Source organism: Strix aluco, chromosome 3 (assembly GCF_031877795.1).
Source record: "Strix aluco isolate bStrAlu1 chromosome 3, bStrAlu1.hap1, whole genome shotgun sequence".
In the NCBI taxonomy this organism is placed as follows: Eukaryota; Metazoa; Chordata; class Aves; order Strigiformes; family Strigidae; genus Strix; species Strix aluco.
In genome coordinates this window covers 24219392-24245908 of record NC_133933.1, presented here as the reverse complement: position 1 = coordinate 24245908, position 26517 = coordinate 24219392, and the positions used below count along the sequence as shown (strand labels likewise).

Here is a 26517-nt window from a genome sequence, read left to right as displayed (position 1 = left end):
GCTATTCATGCTTCCCTTTTGTATACAAAGTCACATTTTCAGAAATACTGGCTAATGGAAGCTTAGACAGACTTAAAACTTGCATATATCAGCAACATTTGCACTCATGAAGATATGTGCAGCAAATTTATGTTTTTGAAAGAGTTGACTTCAGCATATATGGAGAGGTTACATTTTTAACAAACTGAATTTAAAAAACCTGTCAGAAGGTACACAAGGTCTGTTTGCAGAATGCCTGCTCAAATTCCTGCTCTGTGCACGTCATTTGACTCAAAGTGCAATCTGAAAGACAACAGGTCCTTGTTTTTGGATACCAATTTTTAGCTTGAATCAGTGAATACATTGTCTGAACTTGTGTGACCACAGCTGTAATGGAAAAATATATCTTTAGTTTAAAGAAATAAAGAAAATTCTCTCTACCCAAACTTTTAGAAGAACTTCAAATACTTTTTGATATCATCTTATTATTCTAAAGCAGTCTCCAGTCTTAAAAACTATAAAACTTGGGCAGGAAAAAACTGCCTTACAAAGCCCTATATTCTTGATTCTGAGGCTGTTTAAAATAACTTTCCATCAAGTCCTATACCTTAAACAAAGAGTTGCACTCAGTTTCTGATGTCTCTGAAGTTTATTTATGATCAGAAGCCAAAGAATTGACTTCTATCATTGTGCCACATTTCATATAGTTTTAAGTGGTGTCTACCTAAATAGTGAGCTATTGCAGAATCCACTGAAACTTTTCCTAACAGCTAGGGTAAGCAGCCTGGGTGTGGTGGCACTTGTGACTGAAAGGTCCCTCCAGACCCCTTCTCTGGTTGATAACAAGTCTGCTAACAGCCAAGAACACTTACAAAGGAGAATTTCAATACACCAGCACTTTCTCTGAAGAGAAAGCCATAGCATTAAATGAATACCTACTGTATCAATTAGTACTGTAGTCTAGGTTTAGTTTACCTGATGTAGCCTAGATTTAATTCACCTGAAATCTCTATACTTGCATTTAACTAACAATCCCATCATTTTGATTTTAGTTGGAAAAATATTTCTTCTTGCTGAATGCTTTTTGTTCAGTTTTTCCTCTACACGAATATAGAATCACAACAGCCAAGAAATGCTGTTCTCTGCAAGATCGATGGGGCAACGACAGCCAGAATGATGTCCACCCTTCATCAATATTCAATTTTGGGTACTCCAGTGATAAAACTCAAACCAAATGATTCAATTATAATAGCAAGTTGCTATAAACAGAATTTCATTACCAATTTGTTGTCACTACAATTTTAGTAGGAATACTGATTTATTGCAGTATTTTTTGTACTTTAGGTTATGATATAGGTCTACGAAAACAATTATCAGAAAAACACATTTATAGCACATTCATTTATTTAAAAACAAACAAAACGTTGAACACCTTTTCAGTCAAGAAGTTCAATTTCTCAGGATAAAATAAAGCACACGAAAAGAACTTACATTTAAAACACCTAAGTACACTTTTAATTTTCGCAGCTAGCTGTGTGCAAAAATACTGCAGAGAAACAAAAAGTTAAATACAAAGTTTGGCATCTTGATTGGATCAAAGACATCATTCATTAAGTTCACAACAGTTTTTAAAGGAAACAAGAGGCAGAGTTTTTATGTATTAAAGTTATCCACTTTACATGGAGTTCTATGCAAGTTATTTATAAAGGCATCTCATCGTGGTCAGTATATATTCTCACTAGGTGCTACCCCTTCATAATTATAACATACAAGACAAGTAACGCCTTTTCTGCATCATTCACTGTTCCAAAACATCCAAAAGAACCTAGTTTGGCCTAAATTTAAATTACATAACCTCCGCTTCTTTCAAAAGGAGCTTTACAAGTGTAAATAAAGACAGCTTTTGGTCCTGACGTGGAAACTTAATTGAATTTTGAATGAACTAGAACACAACTATGTTTTCTTACATACAGCTATGTTCATTCTTTACAGCTAACAACTCTCAGACAAAAATAATTCTTGATGTAAGTAAACATACCTTCCATGTGTACACTTTTTAAAATAGCATTTCAGATTCCCCTGAACAAATCAGGAAACTCATCAGTTTCTTGCCTGGACTGAATTCAACATTAGACTGTTAACCTCTTCAATATCCAAAGCCCACAAAATTGCCACCTTCCATCACAGAAGTACTACTACCATTCATGATAACAGAGGATATAAGAGAGAAATCAAGCCCAAAACCTTCATTAGTGTCAGATTAAGACTTAAAACATCCACAAATTTATGTTAAAATTCCCAGACTAGCCCTATTATTCATGATATACAAACTACGCCAACCCACAAATAAAAGCAGTAAGAACATAGTAGCCAGCGTACAAGTTAAAAGACAAATGATTTCAAGCATTTCACCAGATTTTAGCTGTGATGTTATAGATGGTGGGGTTTTTTTCCAGGCAATAAACACTTACACTGAAGACCTCAAGTGTCAAGTAAAACACTTCTTTCAAAGTCACGCTATATAGAGTGCTGCCACCATAACTAGCTTCTGAGGTCACCATGTTTTCTCCAGCTTGGTTTTACAACTCTCATAACAAGAAGATAGAGGAAAGGAATGTGGAAGAGTCAACCGATACTACTACACTATAAAAATCTAGTGACTTTTGTCCTGACAAACAAGAGTTCTGTGAATTTAAAGTTTAAAGATGACTTAGTACTAGCATTTCTGCATTACAGTTACTAAGCTTGCAAATTTAATATTCCTCTGTGTCACAGGATTTCTACTTCAGTTTTCTGTGTTTTGTTTTAAACACAGCTACCTAGGTATAGTTTAAAAAAAAAAAAAAAAGAGAATGAAAGAAAAACAAGCAAAACTATACTGACCTGTAATATGAATAACAAATGAGGTACAGCAGCAGGACAGTGACGTGAAGCAATAGCTGCAAGGAATCCCTGTCCTTACATAGTGTAAATCATACACAGGAGCTGTACAAGTTTCAAGCTCTTCCCTCCAGCCATAAAAATTATGCAATATGTACTGCCTCTATGCTACATACACGAAGAATACTTTTATAGAAACGGTTTCATAAAAATATTACAAACTGCTAGAGCAATCACTAAAGTAACCTGTCAAAAAATTGTCAAAATGTTTAGAAAGATCTTTCCTTACTAGTGCAGACCTTTATTTGCTAAAAGGAATAAATTGGAAGGTGCTATTTGGCTAGTCTAAACTACTTAGTCTGCATATCCACTTAATCCACGCTGAGGAAAATTAACAATGTCCTTTTGGCCTTACAGCAGGACAAGCAACATAATTGCTCCTTTTCATTTCACTTGCAAAGAAGTATATTCACTATACTGTACTACATACGGTAAAACAGACTGCTTAACAGAAGCAGAACTCACAATAAGGGGGAAAAGGGAAGACAGCTGCCAAATTTGAACTTTTGATTTGACTTAACATCAATCCCTACCACCCTTAAAGTTAAAAAATTACATACAAAGACAGTAAATATCTGAACTTTGTTGCTACAGGAAGTTATGGAGACAGATAAGATCAGGAAGCAAAAAAATAAAAAAGATTAGAAGAATTCATAGATAACAGGTTCTTAAAAAAAAAAAAAGGAAACAACAGGAATGTTCCAAAACATCTTGAAACAGACAATGGATTCTAGAGTGCCGGCAGAGGGGAGGAAAAAGATGGCTAAATGGCTGCAGGTAGTTTCTTCCAAGCAGCTTCTCCTATTAGTACTCTCCAGGACAGAGTATGGGACTAGATCGACTATCGGTCGGCCTCAACAGGATACTTCTCTCATTTTTAATGCTACTCTAATATTGAAATCTCTCTAGTTCACACAAAACCTAACTCTTTCCACAGGTAGGGAATCCTAGAACTCTGAAATTTGTCTTAAATTATACATCCTGTTTTCTTTGTTTTGTTATCAAGGGAGTTAAATCTAAGATAGGAAGCAAAGTGTTTTAGATTAAGAGTCATTTTCTATTGTTTTAAGTAGTCAGAAGGAAGTCCCAGTTTAAACAGCCACACTGCCCAGAGATCAACACTGGGGAAATCTCTGCAAGCTTTCTTTTTTTAATCTGACATTAATTTTAGATATAACATCTTTCAAACCTATTTGCATGATTTCATAGGTAATTTAATGCTACACTACTTCTGATATATTCTTATCTAATATTTCATAACAAACCAATCAACCTAAATCAAGTCCCTCAAAGGCCTGTTCTCTAGTTATCAAGCAACATCAGAAAAGCATTGCTACATGCCTCTCTAATAGCATGGTATCAGATGTAAGAAATTTAAAAAGACAACACACTGAAGAACAATGCAGACTAAGCCTGAATGTGAGACAACAAACAGATCTGTGCACTCCATGATGAAACTGTGAAGAGTTCAGTACCCAAATTTTATGCTGAAGGAAAAAAAAAAAACAAAGATTATGATCTCTTCTGCAAGAAGCAACAGCAAAGAAGCATGCCTATGTGGGTTAGTGATGCTGTTATATTTACAAGCTAGATGTGAACAATCTTGTCCCCATTACTAGCACACACATACAGTGGTAAGGAATTACCCAGGAAAAGCACTTATACCTCCAAGAGACCCTAAACTGAACAGGAAAACTGAACAGGAAAACTGAACAGGAAAACTGAACACAGTGACCTTTATAGGCTTCTCAAGATATACTGCCTGCAGTCGTCTTAAGAATTCAAAAGCAAAACCAACCACACAAATTATGGTCTCCCACATCTCAGCTCCCCCACAGCTCCTAAAAGGATGGGAACTCTGCCAATACTATCACCTTTAACTACTCAAGAGTGATACAGCAGTGCAGCAGGTCTGGCTAGACAATGTCAAAAGAGAAAAACAACTCCTGCTCTTGCTTCAGCTGGAGAGCTAACAATAGATGCAGTGCATTCCATGGATCAAATAGAGCTGCAAATAATCCCAGCATTTTTCACCATGGTCACACGGAGTACACAGGCTGTCACTGAAGTTCTCCCCAAACTGGGGAAATACTGGGGGAAGTCTTGGGGCTTCTGTAGCCTGCAGCCACTTTTTCAAATGGCTTTTTAAATTATAATCGCTGAAAATGTGCTTAAGCAAATAGATTCTAAAGTGGTTTGAGCTGACCAAGCCTTGCCTAAACTGTAGATCAAGACATTCTAAAGCTAGGAAACAAAAGCTCCCATTTTAAACAAAGAACCTGTTTTGCAAACAAGATATATCAAAAAAAAAAAGTAAAAATGCTAACTACATTTAGGATTGATAGTTCAGCTGAAGTTTGATCAGTTAATCCCAATCACAGAAAAAAAAAAAGGTCTTTATAAGAATAAAACAGCATTTTTAAAAATCGTTTTAATTGGCATTACAAAAAATAATGGTCAATAATAATGTTCCCTTAACTTCAACATCTTAAAGACAAGAATGGCAAAAAAGCAGACATACAGCTTCAGACAAAAAATATGATTCCGTTTCTAGTTTCCACAAAGCTCGCAATAAGCTACAATTTTAGCAAGTGCTAGATGACGCTTATCAGCATTTATTGAAGTTTAGACGTAGCACAGATCAGATAAGCTTCATAACAACATTTATTTTGACCAAGCATAATTAAATTCCAAAACCCTGAACTGAGTTACTGAGGTGAAACACAGAAAACAAGACATGTTTGAAAACTCCACTACCAACCAAGTCCTCTTTATTCTATTACATTTTTTGGTAGCAGCTCCACACCCTCTGGGCTACAAACCCAAGCTATAAAGATGGCCTTGGGGATGTTCTCCTGATCATCTCATCTACAGGTTTCTGTAATCCTACAGTAATCAGCTGGAAAATGCACTTGGCAGGTTGAGCTAACAGAAAGTCACTAACTGCCAAGCGAACAGAGAAAGCACTTGTTTCATTAAGAACTCCACTGACAGAGGTTTAAAATGCAAGTATCTATTTCAGATTTTCATTTGTGCCTTTGCTGGCCCCGCTAGTTAAGATGTACAGGTGGGAGTGAAAAGCAGCACTCACTTTTTGAAAGGAACGTGATGCTAAGAAAAATGGTCACTTACCTCACACCTTTGGATTTTACTTAGTACAGTTAAGTTAAATTCTTTCTGTACATGCATTCGCTAGAGCTGGATAAAAAGCCTGGACACTCTCCCCACTCCCATTCCCCTTCTGATCTGTTCTTCCCTATTATCTATGAAGCGTTTTAAGCCTAACATCTGATAGGGAGACAACCAGCATGAAGTTACTCACTTAAACCTAAAGATACTCAGCAGTGTACAGTGGATTAAAGGAACTCCATGAAAAGACTGTAACTACAAATAGTAGCTTGTTGCAACAGAAAAGAAAAGCAAAATGAAAAGGTTTCCACATTTTTGAGCCACTTTGCACACAGAAGTTGTCATACTGGCAATTTTTAATGAAAATTCAGCTAGCTTCTAAAAGAAATCCATGATTACCAGTTTAAGAGCTTATCCCCTAAGTGTACCAACTAGCTACACAGAAAATTACTATTTAATAACACTGTGTAGCAGTATTTCCAACACTTTCAGGCTGCTATGAAACACAAATAAGCTGTGTACAAAGAAGGCAAACTGCGCCTATCTTTTCAGGTAGTATTTTAACCAGGTGCAGAAGCCACGACTACTGCTAATTACATCTCAGCAAAATTAACTCTCATGGTACAAAACAAAACCGCTTCAATCAGGGATTTGTTTTCAAGTAAAACATTTTGCTCTAAAAACCAATTAGTTTATACCACAGGAGAACATATTGACTGTAAGTCACAAAATATTCTCTAATGCATTGGACTTCCTTGAATGTTTTTAAACTATGTAGATTCCTGTTACAATATACATCATTCTGATGAAAACCTTGAGTTTCTCCTGAAAGTCAGAGCAAGTTCAAGCATTTTAGATTTGATACAGAATTCGGCTACAATCCACTGCAGCAAACAGCAGGCTGGGTCAAACTGAAAGGATTTTAATCAGGTGCCTACAACACACAGGTACCACAGGCAAGAGAACGACATCTGAAGCATACTGCAGTTGCTACTACAGCAAGACAAGGGTTTATGGTAAAAAGAGGGTTATTCCTGTAAAAACCAACCTCCTTCCCCTATTTTAGGTTATTATCAGCAGGCTGTAGCCCAACATCTTACCCCATAAACTGTAACACCCTACTTGGATCCCAAGAGGGTAATCCTTCTTGACGCGATACCTCAAACATTACCAGGGAATCTCATACCATTCTCACTCTTTACACTTTAGTCTTTTCTCTGCAATACTGTCTGTGAGTGATGCTAGCAACAGATTGCTCCATGCTGCTTTTTACAAAGCTCATGTTTTCAACTATGTAAAAATTTGCAAGCTTCAACCACGAAAGATGACTTTTTTTGTATACTTTGTGTCTGCGTTTACTATGGATTTTTTCCCCATGAGAAAACCCTGAAATGTCATAGCCTCAGCTATCAGAAGACTGCAGTCATTGGGCTTACACTGAACAGATTCCATTCAAAGATGAGGAAAGACTCAACAAAATTCCCCCTGAAATTACTACCACTGTATTTTCAGCTAGTATTCAGAACCTGAGACCATGGAGGGATGTCAATCAGATTTGCAGAAGCCTGCGGCCCAATGGTTACCTCTCGGAGCAGATACGAGGTTCTGAATGGGGAAGGAAGCAAGCTGTCAAGCTTATAAAGATCCTGTGTTTAACTTGAATCCTTAGAAAAACAGGAGCACAGACTATTAGTAAAAACCTGCTAACAGAAAACAAATACATCTTCAACATTACTTAAGAACTAACATCAAATAAGTTTAATTTTCTCTAGGTCTTCTGGAGTCCTATGCTAATTACCATAGAGAAGTAGCAGATGCTGTAGTATGACTTGGTTCTTGACAGAAATTACAGTACATTTTCATAAGAAATATATACAAAAAAATTACTGTAAGGAGAACAGAAAGGAGTTTTGAAAACCATATTCAGATAGCAGTTATCAATGCTACAGTCCAAGAAAATATATCAAGTGCAGTTTTGCAATGCCTGTGCTGCAGCAGAACCATAAAGAGATGGAAGATTATGCTTGTTATCATCAAAGAGGACAGAAACCCAGAACAACATGCAAACAGAAAGGAGGACAAGGTAAGAATTCTGAATAATAATGATGTACTGGAAAAGTGACTGGAGAAAAAAAGTTCAGGTCTACATTTAGATATATTCTAGGGAACAGATGGAAATCAGTACATGACAGACTAGACAACAATCAGCCTTGGCTTCCAAACGATGTAGACCAAGAGAAGAGTAACAACTGGCAGAAAACAGCCCACAATGAGAGATTAATGAAATTGGTGACTTTTATCTTGAAAAGACTTAGGAGAAACATAAGCACTCACGTACTCTAGAGGTAGCTTCAAAGAAGAGAATAAACTGTTATCTACCGTCCACAGTTAGAGAGTATGGAAGCCTTAATGTAAAGATTTAAAACACATAATGAGACAAAAACTCCTAAGATAATTCAGAATTGGAATTAGTTTCCTGATAGAGGTGACACCATCTCAGATTAAAGATACATTTAACTGAGGTGCCCAAACTCTAGTCTACAGACCAGAGTCTGCAAGAAAAATCTGTCTGCCCAGACTGCTCTCTGGCATGATTTTTCACCAGAGCCTCCTAAGATACAGCCAAAGAGCATGTACAGTTACTTTGAAAACCTGTTTCTTACTGCTCAAAGCGCAGCACACCAGCTCCCTCCTTAATAACCAGGCCTGTATCTGCCATGTAGACAAAAGATATTCCATCATTCATTATAGAGCAGTTGCACCTCCGAGTATCTAAAAGGAGTCACTTAAGTGGACTGTCCCATTATGTAAGACAGGTGAACATTACCTGTTACATTTAGTTAGATGGTACAGCAGAGATCAACATAGAACAATTCAAAGCATCTTCAGAAAAAGCCACATGGTCTGACCCACACAAAACGTGTCAAGGATCTTTCCAGTCCTCTCAAAAACTGATGGATAAATAGTGATGGATCTTAGTTTGGTTGAATTTAGCAACTCTGATTAAGCACAACGTAGATTCCTGCAGAACGTAGATTCCTGGAGTTAGTGTTCCTCTCTGGTAAGCACACACTGTTGTAATCACAGTTTCAGTTTCCTTCACACGTATGCTCTACCAGCAGGACAAGAACTACCAAGAGTTACACTGATTTTAGGTAGCACTGAGAATCTTGCTGCTTCAAGTCTATGTGTATTTCAAATATCACGGCACATTATGTTTGGCTTATTATTTCAATTTCTAAAGAACATGAGAAATTATGCTGTAATATGGTTTAAAAAAATAACCTTCAGAGTTAAAAAAAAAAGTATAAGAGTTATATACTTACTCCTCTCGCCCCTCCCACCTTTCTTCTCAGACTACCTCTGACTTAGGATAGAAGGACTGAGGAGTAAATTAACACCTAGTAGGTTTCTTCATTATTCACTGTGAAGTGACATTCTTTGCACTTTAATCAAAATTTGTTCTGAATACCAAATTCAGAAGTTATTTGTGGTTTAAGCACAGTGTCATAAAATACAGCATTTGAGAGCTTCAAACCTGAACATACTTTTCTTAAGAAATTAGCAAAAACTGGAAATTAAAGGAGAAACAAATGGGAAGTTGTTTGCTCCATTGGAGAGCTGAAGCACAAGTACCAAGTCTTCTGATGATCATTTAATCCAAGATGATCTAGGGCCCTTTGTCTTCAGTGTCCATATAATGTTCTCTATGCTCTGAAGGATTAAGGTACATGCTGAAAAATACAATGTTTTGACAGATCAGGCCCAGAGTCTTAAGTTAGTCAATAAGAAAACAAGTCGGGACATAGCTAAGGAAGATCCCCGACAACTCTGAATCAACCAGCACCAAAGGACAGAAACTCTTTGAAAAATAAAAAGCAGTCAGTTCTTGTGGAAAACACTTAGCTGAGACCATGAAATCATCTTCTCTTCAGCAGCTCCCTACCTCATTCATTAGACTTTCCAACCTCTGCAACAGAGAAAAACAACCTAAAACCAAAAAAAAGCAGCCTTCAAACCACAACCTAATTCTTTCTGCAAACCAGAATCTAGTCTCTACTGTAGGGGAGGAAAAATAGCATATCATCATTCACATCCTTTTTTACATAATTCTGCATATTGTGTATGCATACACAGATATTAATTAATGACCAAGAGCTGGTAGACTAGTATGACCAAGCGCACATACATAAAAAAATGTATTCATTTCTTTTCAACAGCCAAACAGAACTTTGGTCTACTTGTATCAAATCTACAGGACTTGCCCCAATTTAATTTCAATTTTGGGGGAAGATGATGGATATGAAAAGCTGACTGTTTTGTAATAGCCCTATTTATAGCAGCATAACACCTGAGCTTCAAAAAAAAAAAAAAAAATCGAGATATCGAGATAGTATATACTATCCATACATTGATTACTTTAATCTGGCAACCATTAACAAGCAAAAGAATTGTTGCTTTACCTGCTGCATTTTTTTGCTCATTTCCGATTGCTGCTCCATTATACTATAAAGCACAACAGTACAAATCACTCAAAGTAAAAAAAATAAAAGGAAGAAAGATTGGAGGGAAGAAAAGGAAAAAAATATTTTAAACAGTGTTTGTTCGTAGACATTAATTTTTGCTTTCAATCATTTGCCTCTCCATCCCAAAGTTATACTTCAAAAATTTCTGTGGAGATTTTCCTTAGCCCTGGATGCCGTCAGCAAAATCATAGCTGGTACCAGACTTGGAGGAAAAAGGAGAGGGTGGGCTACATAACAGAAATTAAGAGACTACTCCTGCAACATTACAGTTGGATTTAGGGTCCAATTAGATAAAAGTGGAGGGGTAGTTTAGATACCTGAAGATAAAAATAAATTGATTAGTATTTTAAAGCATTTAACTGCTTAAAGCTCTTTGTCCTACAACATCCATTTTCCACTTTAAGATTTACCTAAGTAGCCTACCAACACACTACTTAAAACTTACATCTCAAGTTTCCCAATTTCCTGTGCATATTCTAGAACTCCTTCATTCTACACATTAAAATAAGTTCATTTCATTAAAGTTACAGATAAAACCATTAGCTCCACAATTACATTACGTTCTGCCCCCCTCCTCAGGAAGAGGAGGCAGTTTTACAAATTCCTGTTTCCTGTGCCAAGAGATACCATTAAAGCAAGTCACCATAGCACTGAAAGCCACAGGCAGTACTCACATTCTCGCCAAACAGTTCTGCAACAGAAGCAAAGATTCATCTTCCCAAAACAGAAAGCAAAAAGCCCCCAAGCATCCCCTATCCATGTCTTTAAGTCATTTCGCTGTAACAGAGCTCAGGTTTGATCTCACCAAATATAGAATGCCACAAGAATTTTTTTAGGTTGCATTAGGTTCTCTTTGTGTACACAGAGAAACCGTTTTTATTGGGTCTGCTTGAGAACAGGCATGCAACGCTCTGGCATTTGAGCTCTGAATTAAGCAGCAGACTACGAGAAAGAAAATGGTATTATTAAAGGCTGCTTGCTCCATTAATGATGCTTTATATATTAGAGGCACCCCTTGGCAAAATGAGCAAGAGAACAGTACTGAGAGATAGTTTGAATCTTTTGAAACTTCATTCTGACTCTTCCTTTTGACTTGTGCTTCATTAAGAAGCCATATGTAAGTAAATTTACAGTAACATTAAAAAAAAAGTCACTTGCAAATCTGCTTCAGACTGACAATTTAAAGAGATGCTAGCCAATGGCATATTTCAGTTCTTAGACCAGAAAAAGTGATAGTATTTGACCTGCTAATTTTAGCATCTAACTTAGTTTCAGCTTACATTTTGTAAATTGGCTTTCAAAATCCACAACAAAATTCAGAGAACTGCTTAAAATAAGACAGATTATTATATAGGATAAACATCATAGCATGTAAGACAATGCATGCGTTTTACTCTTAAAAGCACAGTATTAAAAATCCACAGCTTTCAAGTTTCTATATTTCAGTCATCTATATCTCATGACAGCCTTTAAAGCAAAGATCAAATTAACATCTTTCTAGCTTTCAAATATTTTTGCCTTCTTTTCCGCTACGGAAGTCTAACTAGATTATAAAATAATGCCTTACCAGATGTTGTCATTTGTCCATTACTTAATTACTGCTTCCAGAGCCATAGAAGGTAATTTTCCCAAACACGCCCTAAACATTTATTCCAGAATCCATGTAGAACGAATGTAGAGTTTAGATGCTGAGATTGGTTAGTTTTAGCACAGGGAAGGGAGCAGGGAGATAGGGAGGGGCAGTATCAACATGTTCAAATATCAAAGTGAATGCTATTCATTAAAAAATCAACTGGATCTTTTGGTTTAAAGATTCACATAGTGCCATCTGCATTAACTTTCTCTGCATCACATTTAAAGGTTTTCAGAATTCTTAGCCTAATATTTTTTCCATACAAGAAATTTCTCCTTTTTGAAGTCTTAACATGTTGCTTGGCAATACCATCCCACCTCGGGGAAGATAACCACCACCCCTTTTTGTCTGGTTGGAAGCCTGCTTGTGTTGCACAGGTGTCCCATCCCTCTGAAAACAAAGAAAGGCTCTGCAAGTACACTGACGTCACCACAGCTACAGCAAGCACCAGAATAGAAACTCAAATATATACTTCATACTACAGTCCTACAGGAAGTCAGAACCATACCCTCCTGTTAAAGTATAAAATGAACGTGCAGAGATATGTGCCGGGAATACAAATTTAATATATCCTGTACTAAGTGACATTCTGTTTGTTGCATAGCAACAGGAATCTACTGCAGAAAAACAATATGGAACTTTTTTTTTTTACTTGCCAAGCTACAATTAACCCCAGTCTTCCTGACACAGAACATCCATGGCATAAACATTGCCCTTGTCACCAACCTAACCAAACACTTACTCCAGCTTACATTAAAATGATTCTGTACATTTTAATGGTCGTAGGGTATGGTGCTGCTCAGAGAAAATTCATTGCTACAGTGCATATGGCCAGCAACATTTTAATTCTATAGCAATGTCCAAGAAAAAGTTCTTAGATGCAGAAAATTTCCATTCTTAAGTGTGGAACACTTTTGTCATTTTATACCAGATTTTTGTCATACTATACAAAAAAATTAAAGCTCTCCAATTCTAGAAGAAAAGCCTATGGCTTTGTTTCCAAATAGTTTTGCTTTGTGGTGTGTGTGTGTGTGTGTGTGTGTTTGGGGGACTGGTTTTGTTTTACAAAACAAAAACGAGCATCAACCCTAACTACTTCAAATTTAAGATCTGTTATGAATTCTGAAGTTAAACTATGTGTGGACATCTAAACTATGTTCCTCTTCATAGGAAAGTTTTGTGTAGAACAGTATGAATTGCATAAAAATCCTTGCCCCTTCCTCGAAGGATAGGAAAATTATGGTCACTCAACTGGTTGAGAAATTGATAGATTGACACGTTCATTGTAAGTTATACAGAAATACGCAACACCAAATTGGGGAGATTCCTCTCTCATTTTTTTAGGTTTTGGTTTTATTGTGATTTTTTTTAAAAAAAAAAACAAAAACCACCCTCCCCATTCCCAGACAAGGCCATGGTAAGCTCCCTGAGAGTTACAACAAAAATATCTAATGGCTGAGCTTTGGGGTGAGACCCACCCCAACTGCAGACATACTTGAAGACAGGGAGCTCAGCTGAATTCAGAAGGAAAAAATGCAAGATTTCAAATATATGGATGTTGAATACTCAGACTGCCACTATATAAATCACCAAACCTGAACACATTCCTACGAGTTACACCAACAGCTTAGTCTTCATCCTAAAATCACTTACAAAATACGTGCAATTTACTTAAAAGAAGAAGTAAAAGAAAACAGTTATGAAGGCCTTACTATATATGGCCTAGATAACAAGCTTACAGAATCACAGAATCATCTAGGTTGGAAAGGACCTTGAAGATCATCTAGTCCAACTGTTAACCTAGCACTGACAGTTCCCAACTACGCCGTATCCCTAAGCGCTATGTCGACCCGACTCTTAAACACCTCCAGGGATGGGGACAAACACCTCCCAATTCAAAACAGCTAAGGATTTCTCATACCATACAGTCACTTCTCTCCCTCTTTACTCACAACTAGTGAGCCACAGAACGCACCAGATAGAAATCAGATACCTGATGGTAGGTGAAGATTGTGCATCAAATACTGGGAATCCTAAACAAGTGAACACCTTCATACGCAAGCAGCACACAGAGGTTAACAGTACATTATCTGGAAGAGTGTTTTCTTTGTACTGTTGGGGCAGGGAGGAGTGCAAGGGGAGAGGTTGCTTGTTTTGCATCCATCTGCCCTAAGAAAAGGATACACATGAACTGAAGGCAAGATATTCAGAGTATTCAGAACTGGCTTAACTGTACACTCTTCCATCCTGCGATGACTAACTAGGGACTTCAACAGGGCAAAAATAAAATCCTACTATTAAGTGTTATTAAGCATTAGTCATGTCTAAAGATGCAATCCTTGCAGTGCAATCCACTTTCATCTGCATCTTACAGCTTTACTATACACAAGTCACACTCGTGACCAAGACCACGTCCCCACAAAAATAACACAGATGGGCTCCTCAAACAAGGCACTCCAAGCAGCTTTTTTTCCAGTAATTCCCAGTAGTCTGATGCCTCAAAGGAAAATACACCTTCCACACTTTACATGGGAACAGTAACATTTGAAAAGTATTTTCAGTTTTACTTTTTGACATTTTTCTCTGCAATGCACTCTCCACTTCCTTTATGCAGACATCTTTGCAGAGCAATGCAAAAACAAATGGCAATTTTAAATAGTATTCTGCAGATGCTTACCTGCTTACAAGCACCTGATTCCTTATTCCTTGATATAAGAATTATAGCAAATATTGCTACTAGGTCAGACATCGAAACTATGAGCTACCTATAAAAAATAAAACACACAGCAACATTTACCTGTATCTGCAACGTGACTGCAACAATCCACACAGTACAAAATCTCCACATGGTGTCTCCAAAGAATTGAATAACTTTCTCAGAAACTCAGCACTTGAATGTCTGAAAGCTTGCTCGTGTCCTGTTCCCCACCACTGCAGCAGTTGATCTAATAAAAGATATTGTCTCTCTTTATAAAACCTTTGTCTTGTTTATATCCTTAGAGCAACACAGCTACAGCAACAGTATTCACAACCTGCAAGGCAACCTTTGTGTTTATCTTACTTCCATCCATTCGTGGATTTAGCTACTGTTGGAAACAGTGACAATTACAGGAACATAGAACTGCTTTATCAGCAAATAAGAAATGTACAGCAAATAAAAATATACAGGAATACCCTTTGGCTGCCAAACCAAGAAGCCTGAGATGCGCTATTCTTCCAAACTTTATGAAAAGACTACTCAAAGATATTGCCAAAATACAAAATGAAGTCCCTGAACCCAGAAGTCCAGATTTCTACACCTTACATCTGACCTTATAACTAAGTTGTGAAGTTCAGCAGTAATAATTTTGAGAATAATTAATATATGACGCAGTTAACTGAGCTGATCACTAAACTAAAGGCTACGAGACTCATCACACCATATTGTGGAAACTAGAACAATGGTACTACCACAATCCTTGAGATTACAGCACAAGATCTTCAGGGTACAAGATTTTCTTAATTTACTTATTTTATGTATTTGATACTTGGATCTTCTTCCTCTATCTCAAGTCAAAATTTTCATCTGAAACCGACTACTGTGTTTTCACTTGGTAGCTAAAAACCCAATGAGACCACTGAAATACTACAAAAGCTCATTTTCAATCACTCTCCAAAACATGTAATGCTGAAGAAGCAGCTGAAGTACCAGATTCACCCCTTCTGCTTTTTATTAGCAACAACTTACTACTCAAGTGCTCTAGCCATTCATCTGCTCTTCCTTCTACTCATGATTAGACATGGATTCCCTGCTACCTTAAGATGTACCTATCTTCTCAGCCTTCTCTTGCTCAGAACATTAAACTGGGTAGGTCTTTCATGTCTTCACTCACCCCTCAAACCGCTGACCAAGAGAAAAGTAGCGACTACTATATAGAGTGACTACTCTGTGCATACCCAGTTTCAGACCAGATGGTTCATATCTGACTAGGAAGGCTACTGTGTTCAAAATATGTTTATTTCATATACATAGACACACCAAATGGAGATACAAAGTACCAGCTACTTCCTGTGCCATCCTCCTGTTCTACTCACACCAAAGTGATTCAATAAATTAAATTATAATAGTAGCTCCTTGAGTTCTGACTACACTCAGAGACTTCTATCAAAGCAGGAGTATTCTGAACCAGAAAAAAAAAGTACCTCTAAATGTAATTTGAAAAAAAAAAAAATCAGTATTTTTTTTCTAGAGTAGTACATAACTACAACTAAACTATACCTGCTTTTAAGGAATATGTTCAGTGATTAGACGTACATATAGAAATGCTGAGCTTCAGCACTGATCATTTTCATAAGAATGCTGTCATTCACTACTTTGATTTACTATCTCTGCCATAATTAGGTTAATTTGGATTAGGTTTCACTGTTTTGTCAGTCTGGCCACACCATCTATTTCAGACAATAGATAACAATGTTTATTCTGAAGTCGTAAAGTCTATTTAACTTAATCCACAGTAGCCAACTGCAGTTTTCTAAAAATGGGCTTTGTAAATGTGTTCAAGAACACAGTACAAGTTTTTCTAGTAAAGTTTCACTGTGTTCAATTTTAAGTTAAAGAAAAAAAAAATCTGTTCCATTAACTAAGACTGAGTACTTTTACGGAACAGTCAGCATTGTTTAGTGGACTAAGGTTTGCCAAAAGGATCATATACTTTCCTCAAATATCAACAAGAGTTCAACACAGGATACGAAATAAAAGGTGTACACATCACTATGCACTGTTTATAAAAAAACTCCAAGCTTTTAAAAGAAAGCAAAGAAGGGAAAATAAGTTTTTATAAAACAGAAAAATATACAGGGAAAACAGGCTTTCAAAACAAGTAGCAGTGTATATTGTTCACTGTAACACATTATTGACATGAACATCTCAGTAGCTAGAAAAGAAACATTCTTGCTAGCCTAGAGTTGGAAGCTTGGTACCTGAAAAACATTTCTATTTAACAAAAGCTGTCTCAAGAGCCAGTGATTTTAAGCAGCAACATTACCAGGTTCAAGACCCAAATTTACTCAGGGCATATGCTTAAGTCAGATTTGCAAAGCCAACCAGAAAGCTGAATGGAACCTAAAAATACCAACCGCCTCTTTCCACCAATGCCAGTAAAAATACCACTAATACAGCAGTATTGACAGTTTCGTTGGAAATACATGAACTACAACAGAATCCTAGTCATCTTCCCATTTAGTATTTGCATTTTCAATCCCATACAATAAGAAAAAAATGCAACTTCAATGGAAGTCTCCAAAAAATATAGAGTTGCAGCAATGTCATGGTTTGATCACATATAAAGATGTATACTGGTCTATACAACTGAAATATAAAAGCATTTACCAGTAGCCAGATGAGACCACAATAAAACATTCCCTTAACTACATGCCCTTCAAAGCATTTCAGTTAAAAATCTGGTATCACTGTATGGTAATGTGCAATAAAGAAACAGCAGTCAGTGGCCTAAAAAAATTTTTAAACTATATTTTAGGAAATTGCTTTAAGGAGAATGACACATACATAGAAATTTATTTCCTCTAGAAAGAAAATTAAAATATTTCTCTAGTTGCTATAAAACTGCAACTAAGGCATACTTTAGCCGTACCAATGATTACTCTTGTTCTTTCACTATTCTGCTAAATCCCAAGTTTTAAAACTTTGTCTCTTTTAAACTAGGTGGCTACTGTACTCAGAACACACAACAATCCCACTTCACCTTCTTTATGGAATTTGCAATAAGTATAGATTACTTTGTAACCTGATTCAGGAAACAGAAAAGAAGTTTCAAATTTGTGAAGAACAACAAAAGAATGAGAGAACATTTGAAACAAAATCCTTCCAATCTTGTTTGTGCTGCAAACTAGGAGTTTAAAGAGTTATTTCTGGCAGCACACCAGTACAGCAAAGTAGCATTTCTGTGTCACCCTCTGGAGTGCAATCAGTTTCCACTTCTCTCCCTCATACTTCATTGGGTGTCAGCACCTTTCTTTACTGTAATTTAAAAAAACAAAAAGGAAAAACAATAAAATAAAAGAAAAAAAACCCAGAACACCAACCTACACACTTGGCAAAGAAGCATACTAGTTTTGGACTAAACCGAAATAGTTTTTACTATTGTTCCTTTATAAAAGCCAGCTTCACCTGGAGAATTTTCAATATGTGAAACTAAGGGCAGGTTTTTTTTTTTCCCCCCTGAATATTGACTCTGTTTTCTTTTAATGTGGCCTAAAGATTACTCACGGAAAGCAAGAGAACCTTACTTCAACTCCTCACATTAACTTCTGCCTTGATTCCCCAAACATGTGCTTATTACTAGCAGTTCAACTGGCAAGACTAATCCAAAGTAAATCGACAATTCATCTCACATCACACTGAGCAGTCCCATTTCCTCCACCAGGCTGTCACTAGCATTTGGGCAGTAAACCCAGAAAAATGTCATATCATCTCCCAGGCAGCAGTTCCATAAGCTGCCCGTAAGTGTCTACAGAACTATAACATTAGGAGCAGCACATGCGTAACACTGTCAAAAGGTGGCAAGCATGATTTTTACATTCTTTTTTGGAACTTTTTTAACATTAGTCATGAAACAGCTACAGTGAAGGAGACTTGTAGTAAGTGATAGCAGGGGAGAGGCTTATCAATTATCAGAACAATTAATTAGGAGTATCCAAAATAACATTTTTCTCTAAAACCTGTATTGGTACAGAGCATTTTAGAACAAGGCAAAACTACTTCAGACTCAGTTACTTAGATATGTTTTTATTTCTTAAGTTAGAAAACTTGAAAGTTAAAATAAGATAGTGCAGCCATTTCTAAAAAAGGAAAAAAGATACTATATGATATTCAACAAAAAAGCTATGTACAAACCTCATTCTTTTCCAGGTTTGTGAGAACACATGAGAAGTTAGGGCAGGGGAGGGACAGTAGGGACACAACACTCGCTCTTCATCTGGCAGGTTTAAATACTGACAGATACAAATGTGGCTTTGCTCCCCTATTAATCTCAAGAGAGATGCCAACAGCCCAAGACCACAAGGTAGTTTTATACAATTCTCAAGGACTGGCAAGGAAAGGCAGGGGTGAGGTCGGGGAGTGAGGTAGGCACCATCAAAAATTACTTAAATATAATGAAGCTGTTCAACAGGGCTTGAGTCACTTCTGTCTCTGCTACATTTACTTTTAGCTACTACTAAAAGTCAGATTTTTTTGAATCAAACATAAAAAGCACGTATCTTCTGCTTTCTCTCAACACTACAGCACTTTTAAAACCTAAACATGTCTGGATGTTTAGAGAGCTGGCACATGTATTTCTACACTGCTGAGTGGAAGCAGGCATGAACTGTCAAGAGCAATTCTAGATGAAAGGTCAAAGTGAAGGGAATAATATCTGTTTCACAAAATACATTTGTTCTCTAGTAATGAAAGCAAATGACTCTATCCAGCGGTTCAGTAACCTACTTTTGTAACAGTTCTGCATGAAATGCACTGGCATGGCAAGAAGCAGTCCTCATTATGAAGTATTTCCAATCACATGCCTAAGGCAGCACCGAGATACGTCACTTGGGGTATAAGCGTGCTAGCAAAGCATCCGCTGAAACAGGTGCTGGGAGAATAATTCCTCTCCTTTTTATGGAAGTGTAGAAAAAAGGCTTTTATGCTACAGTGGTCTGAAGTAGGACACTAACTCAGTCTTGTTTTCTGACCTCCAACAACAAACAACATGAAGCCCTGAATCAGAGTCAAGAAAAAACTCGTACATACCCTTCCAGAGAGCATTCCTGAATTATACACACTCCCAGACTGTTTCTAATTTTTAGAGGCTGACAACATAATTGCTAAGATGGTCATAAATAGCTTTTTCTAAAAAACTGTATTCCGATTCCCGCACCCTCCATTCACACAGTAATCTTTTAAAGACTTATACTTTTACTATCAAAATAATTCACTAAACTATCCAGAGACCTTAAGGGTAAAACAGCTGTCAGATTCCATATCAGGTGGGCAGAAACAACCTGTCCAAAAATTACTTGCAACTGTCACAAATAAAGTGCTAGCTAAAGACTGCACTTCTATCAGACAGATGACTCAGTCCATCTGTTAGTTTACTTAAGAACAAGGAAAGTAACCTGAATTCTTGTATCCACCTGAAAAAAAAAAAAAAACCACCACCTGCCTACACCACCAATTTTACTCTTGAGATATGAGCAATTTTAGGAACTTTATTGGTTGCAGTTATGCGTATCCAGTCCAATTTAACTGCCTGCTTGCACTTCCAACATTTTGTCAAATATTTCTCAACTAAATTAAGCTTTCTACTTCAAATACACTATTTGTGCATGTATTAAAACTAAAGTAAAGCCACAATTCCAAAGTGTTACCCTACATATTGATGTACACAATAACTTAATGACACCATTGAAATTAATGGCTTTGCTACTCTGGTATTTTACTACCTTAAATAACTGCAGTTATCGCAGTAGACTGAACTATACTACTGTCACTAATAATACAATTCTCTTGTTCCCACTTTTCTGGAAACCCTAGGAAACGTGTGTGGGTTCCTTCAAGAATTCCTAGTCCTAATGAAGGTACATGTTTTGTTACTTCTGCTGCAAGCTTTCACTCACGTATTAAAGATGTAAAAAAAACAGTGAGTATGGTATTGGATTTCTTAGTACAACATTTAAAATATAATGAAGGTTTACTAACCCAGGCACAAAATACATTGACTTTTAAATTATAACATGAATTTCATTCTAAAGCAACATACTTGAGCAGAAAAGCTGCAGAATGTAAGTAAGTAGAAATTTTAATATGGTTTAGAGACCACAAATATAACTACTTTTTACCTTGGAAAACACAAGTGAGGATATGACATGATTTTCTAAAAAGGCAAAAATCTATAATTTAGCTGCCTGCCCTATCTAAGTACAGAATGAAATTCACACATATGACATGCATAGTAACCTACTGTAAACACAAATGAATATTCTGGGCTCTAGAAATACTAGAATTTAAAATTCTAAAAAATACTGCTTCTTTCCCAGTTCCTGCAACTTGGGTAATGAAATCAGACTAAGCAGTCTGCGTTCTGACTAGCACACTAATGAAAAACAATTCTTTCCCACACAAAGAAATGGATGTAGTAATCCCAAGGGAAGGTTGTACAGTTTGATTTTTAAAAAGTCAGTATCTTGGAAAGCTCATTTATTTTTATTGGAGTTAGCATACAAAATGAGCTAGATAAGAAAAAAATAAAAATTTAAGATAGTTCAGTTAACCTTCACCATAGAATCCCAGCTCTAGCGGTAGTTATGTTTATCAGCTTCTGTAATACAGATTTCAACACATGCTTCAATAAAAGTCTGTTCACACATGTTGTTCTTGTATGATTGGAAGTTATGCTATCACTAGAACCAGGGCACCAAATTGTGCTGTTACCTAGATCTCACCTACCTCCCCCCCCTCCCCATTCCAGTCAGCTGGTAAATGGAAACCTCATTGAATATGCCTATTCCTGGATACCTATTATGAAGTAAGTGCATTCAGGAAACTATATTAAGAAGAGTACTTAGTCAGCTAACCACAACACAATAAGAGCAACAGGTGTTCATGGGAATCAGCTGTTTACCTAAAGCGGGGGAGATACACACACACAAGCCCTATTCAAGCTGCCTCCTGAACCAAGTAACTTCATACTTAGGCTAGACTGTTTAACTGGGATATTTAATATTCAAAGTTCATCAGCAACCTAAAACCCCTAACAGATGCTACTCAAATAGCATATAATTTTAATTCAAATACAAGGGTTCTGCAAGAATTAATTCTTGTGTACCACTGATGTTTGTGTCTTACTGAATTGCTGATTATTTTATAATATGAAGATGCTCTTCACAATGATGCTAGGTTTTACTTGACATAAGGAAAACCAGTTTGCTCTTTGGTAACCAACCAGATAACCACCCAGACAAGATGCGAGATCGTAACACAAAATCATCAGAATTAGTTCAGGCTCATGATGGTTGAAGAATAGGCTCTCGCACATGTATGTGCCAAAGGACAGAATAGAAACAGAAGGCTTTTTTTTTTTTTTTCTCCTCAGCTCATCTCAGAATTGCTTGAGTATTTATTTCTTTTTGTATTCTTTGGAGCGCCAACTGCACGCTTACCTGCAGAACAGCAATGGCAGAATGCAGTTTACACATTCCCATCAATCATCAATCTCATGTCAAAAGTGTGTTTTTAGTATTAACTGCTAAGATTTAACCTGCAAATAGATGAGCTACATATGAAACACTGGTCATTTGTCCCATTCACCTTGTCACTCCTCCCACATCACAACTTGCCTTGACCAGCAAATACACACTAAAAGACATTGCCTGAACAAAATACAGCGTGAAGATACTGTTTAAACACGTTTCAGAAATATACCGTCAATCGTAGTCTAAACAAGTCCAAAGCGAGAGCGTGCAGTGAAAGCTTGCCATTGTACTGGAGTCGGACCAATTAAACAAAACTGAGTCAATTTAATAGTGCCTCTATAGAGAGAAAATACTTCTTTAACCACATCATTTTCTTAGCCTGTGCAGTTTAATTGGTACAGTTTGCTTCTTTGTTCAAAAGGCTTGGAACCAAGTGTTCTTGAAGTCAGATTTCTTTGAAATACCCGATGACCACGCAGAACGACCATCCAACGTGCAAGTATATTTCCCTCTTACCAGCTTAACGCTCTGTGCCCACGAGCGGGTAGAAAGGTTCAGATCTATAATATATTCATTTGCCTATATTACTGACTGCTTCAAGTCAACTATTCAAACATCTAAATAAGCAACCTAAGGGTAGGTTCAACCTAGACGCTTTCCTGTTATGCTGGTTAAGAGAAATATTTGTGCTCCCTCCAAGCTGGCATAAGTCCTAGCACACATACATCAGCGAAAGAGCAGTCTTGCTGGTATAGCTTACTTCACTCAGCATCACCCGCACAATTAAAAAAAAAAAACCTGAATTTACACAGGGCTCCTCAGAATATTTATGCCAGCGCTTGCTAGATTAACAGCACTCTTTGTGTTAAAGACTGTCAAGACAATAAAAAACCCCCACCTCTGTTTAAAGGATCTGGATACGAACTGTAAGTTTTCTAAGTTGTAACTTTTTATTTGCAGGGTATCTGACTTCTACATGAGCAACTTGAATAAGTGAAAATAAATTATCATAAGACAAAACAAAGCTTAAAATAACGTAGGATGTAAATACCTACGGTTAACAAAGAAAACTAGAGGGAAATACAGGAACACAATTCTAAACAAAACAGCAGGGAGATGGTTCTCATGCTTCCCACTGCAATGCTACCCTTTCCATTGAAGGTGCACACACACCAGGCGGGGGGGTAACCCGTAAAGTTCAAAAGATATAATTAGGATTTTACTCTCATACAATCAGAAAATTCTAACGGCTCGTCACTTTTATGCAGTAGAGGAATTTACTGGTTTTCATCATACAAATCTTGCCAAGCTGTATTGCAAAGGACTTCACGACTTACGGTCATCTTTAAGACAAAGAAGGTTCAAATCCAACTGCAAGGCAGACAATATCTTCCGGGGGGCGGGGGGGGGGGGGGAATAATAACTCGGTTCCCCAGCTGTTTAACTGAGGGACAGGCCTACAGGGAGCACAACGTCCCCGAACAGACAGAGCAGCGCTCGGGCTATCGAGCCGCATTTCTCACCGGGTCCTGCACCAATCCAGAAAGAAGATTATGGAAACAGAACAGGCACTGAGGGCGGGGGGGGCGGGCAGGGAGACAGAAAATCGCCTTCAAATGAATGAGCCGGCGGGGAGCGGGAGTCCCCGGCGGGAAGGCGGGCGGGAAGGCGGGCGGGCGGGCGGGCGGGCACCCACCTCCCTCCCTCCCTCCCTCCCCGGTCCCCCGCCGCGTCCACCTCTGTGTTTACATCCGAAACCTCCAAACGCGACACTTTCCCGGCTGCCGAGAGGGGGATTCCCCCCCCCGCCCCTCGACGCCTCTTTATTGATTACACAGGGAAAAGCCCAGCTGCTGCTGCAATGCAACACGCGCCGGGGAAGGCGGAGGGGAAGGAAGAGAAAAAAAAAAAAAAAACAACACCGGGAGAGAAAGAAAGGAGACGGGCGACCGAGGCTCACGCCGTGCCGGCGCGCACCGCCACGACCAGCCCGGGGGAGGCGCCGGAGCGGGGCCCCCCGCCCCCCCGCCCGGCCCGGGCCCCGCCGCTGCCCCCCGAGCGCAACTTCGCCGCCGCGGGGGACGGGGGACGGCGGGGCCGCCCCTCCCCCACCCGCTACTAACAATGGGCCCCTCCCCCACCGCGGGGCTCCCCTCGGCCCGGCCCCCTCCCCCGCCGCCGGCCGAGCGGACACCCCCCCCCCCCCCCCCCCCCTCACGGCTGCGGACCGTTAGAGGCGGGGGGCACGGAACCGCCGCCCCCCCCTCCCGCCGCCGGCCCGCCCGCTCCGGGGCCGGCCCCTCACCTCATGGTGCTGCCCGGGGTCGGGGAGCCGCTCCCGCTCCCTCGCTCGCTCCGCTCTCTCCCCCGCCCCGCCCCGCTCCGCTCCTCGCCGCTCCGCAGGGGCCGGCGCGTCAACGGGCAGCGAGACCCCCGGCCGCCAGCGCCTCCCCGCCCGTCTCCGCCGCTCCCTCCGCCGCCGGGCCGGGCCAGACCACCGCGGGGAGCCGGGGGGTGGAGGGGACCAGGGAGGTGGGGGAAAGGGGCGGGGAGGAGCGAACCAACGCGCGGGAAGGGCGGGGGGGGAGGAGGAGGAGGAGGAGGAGGAGAATGGGCGGGCGGGGGGAGCGCGGGGGAGGCCGGCGGCACCGGCGGGGCTGAGGGAGCGGCGGCGGGCGGGGGGCGCGGCGGCGGCGCGCAGGGGACGCGGCGGGGGGGCGGGAGGAAGGGGCGGGCCGCGGAGGCCGCGCCCACCGCCGCGCGCGGCCCCCCGGGCGGGTGAATGGGGCTCGGCGGCCGCGCGCGGGGGCGGGCGGTCTGTCCGTCCGTCCGTCCGTCCGTCCGCCCGCCCTCAGGTGAGGCGGCGGCTCCCCGGGAGGCGCTCCTCCGCCCGCCCTCGGGAGAAGCGGTCGCCCGCAGCAGCTCCTTCCCCAGCGGGCCCGTGTGCCATTGTCCTGCGGGGCCGGGCACCGCGCCGAGACCCCGCGCCCGGGCCGCCCCTCGGGCCGGGGGGGAGCGGGCCCGGGCCCGCCCCGGGGGGCCCCGCCGGGAGCGCCGGCGGCAGGGCCCGTGCCGTGACCCGGCGCCCGGGAGCCGCCCCGGGGCGGGCGGGGCTGCCGGAGAGCCGCGTCCCGGGGCTTGGGGCTCGGCGGGGCGCCCTGTGCAGCCCGCCATCAGCAAACCCACCCCGGCCCCTCTGCACCGGCGCCCGGCCGCCCCGGTAACCGGCACCCGGAGTAGCGGTCACGTCTGTGAGCAGGGCGGAAGGCGGAACCCTCGCAGCCCGCCGCCTGAGCGGGCAGGTCAATGGCTCCGGGGGTCTGCGGCTCTTCCGTTGCCCCCCGGTGCCCTCGGCAGCGTGTGGCCTAAGAGGCATTGTCAGGAATACAGGAATGTCCGTTACTTCAGCTTTACATCTTTCGATAGCCCCGCGTCTGTGCTACGTACAGATTTACGTTTTACTGTTCGTACTCCCAGCACACGGTATGCGTAACTTTAACCCAGCTCATGTTCAGCTCGTTACCGCCAAGCACCGAATACCCAGTCTCTCTCGTCTCCGTTAACGGAAGCGATAAGCAAGTATCTTTGCAATTTCCAACAACGTTAAGGCATCTTTGTGCTTTTGCATCTCTGATTTCAATTTTCCCTAACAGATACCAGTGTTTTCTAGGGTTTAGTTATTCAAAATGTATTGTACATGAGAAATAAAGGTATATATATATATCTTCTTTATAAATTTCTAGACTTTTAAATACAAAAAGGTAAAGAATTTTAGAAATATATATATATATCTTCTTTATATAGTTCTGATCTAGGTTTCACACATTAAAGATTTTTTACCAGGAATCTCAGTGATCTGACACTATGCATACAACCTTTTCAGTATGGTATCTGAGGCAGGGTCATCCACTGTCAATGGTGTCAGTAGCGCAGTAAGAGAGGAGCTAGTCAATGAAAAAAATGGTCAATTGTTAGAAAATACTAATTCAGGAAAAAGGACAGGCTCTGAAACTGAAGCTAATGAATAACAGTTTAGCAAGAAAATTAACATGTTTTTACTGGCATAGGGATGATGTCAATGAA

The 26517-nt window shown here is 39.9% G+C and overlaps 1 protein-coding gene across 6 annotated transcripts in view; it reads right to left on the bottom strand.

Annotated features, from left to right (window-relative positions):
• ENAH (ENAH actin regulator) overlaps positions 1-25091 on the bottom strand; it is a 98938-nt gene extending 73847 nt beyond the window's left edge. For 4 of the 6 annotated variants that reach the window (XM_074817792.1, XM_074817793.1, XM_074817797.1 and 1 more), the window contains exon 1: positions 24740-25090. In XM_074817792.1, the coding sequence (XP_074673893.1) occupies positions 24740-24744 (5 nt within the window). In that variant the 5' untranslated portion in view covers positions 24745-25090. Of the gene's footprint in view, positions 1-24739 lie in introns of all 6 variants that reach the window. The other 2 variants (XM_074817795.1, XM_074817796.1) reach the window with 1 other exon arrangement.
• Between the last annotated feature and the right edge of the window lie 1426 nt (positions 25092-26517).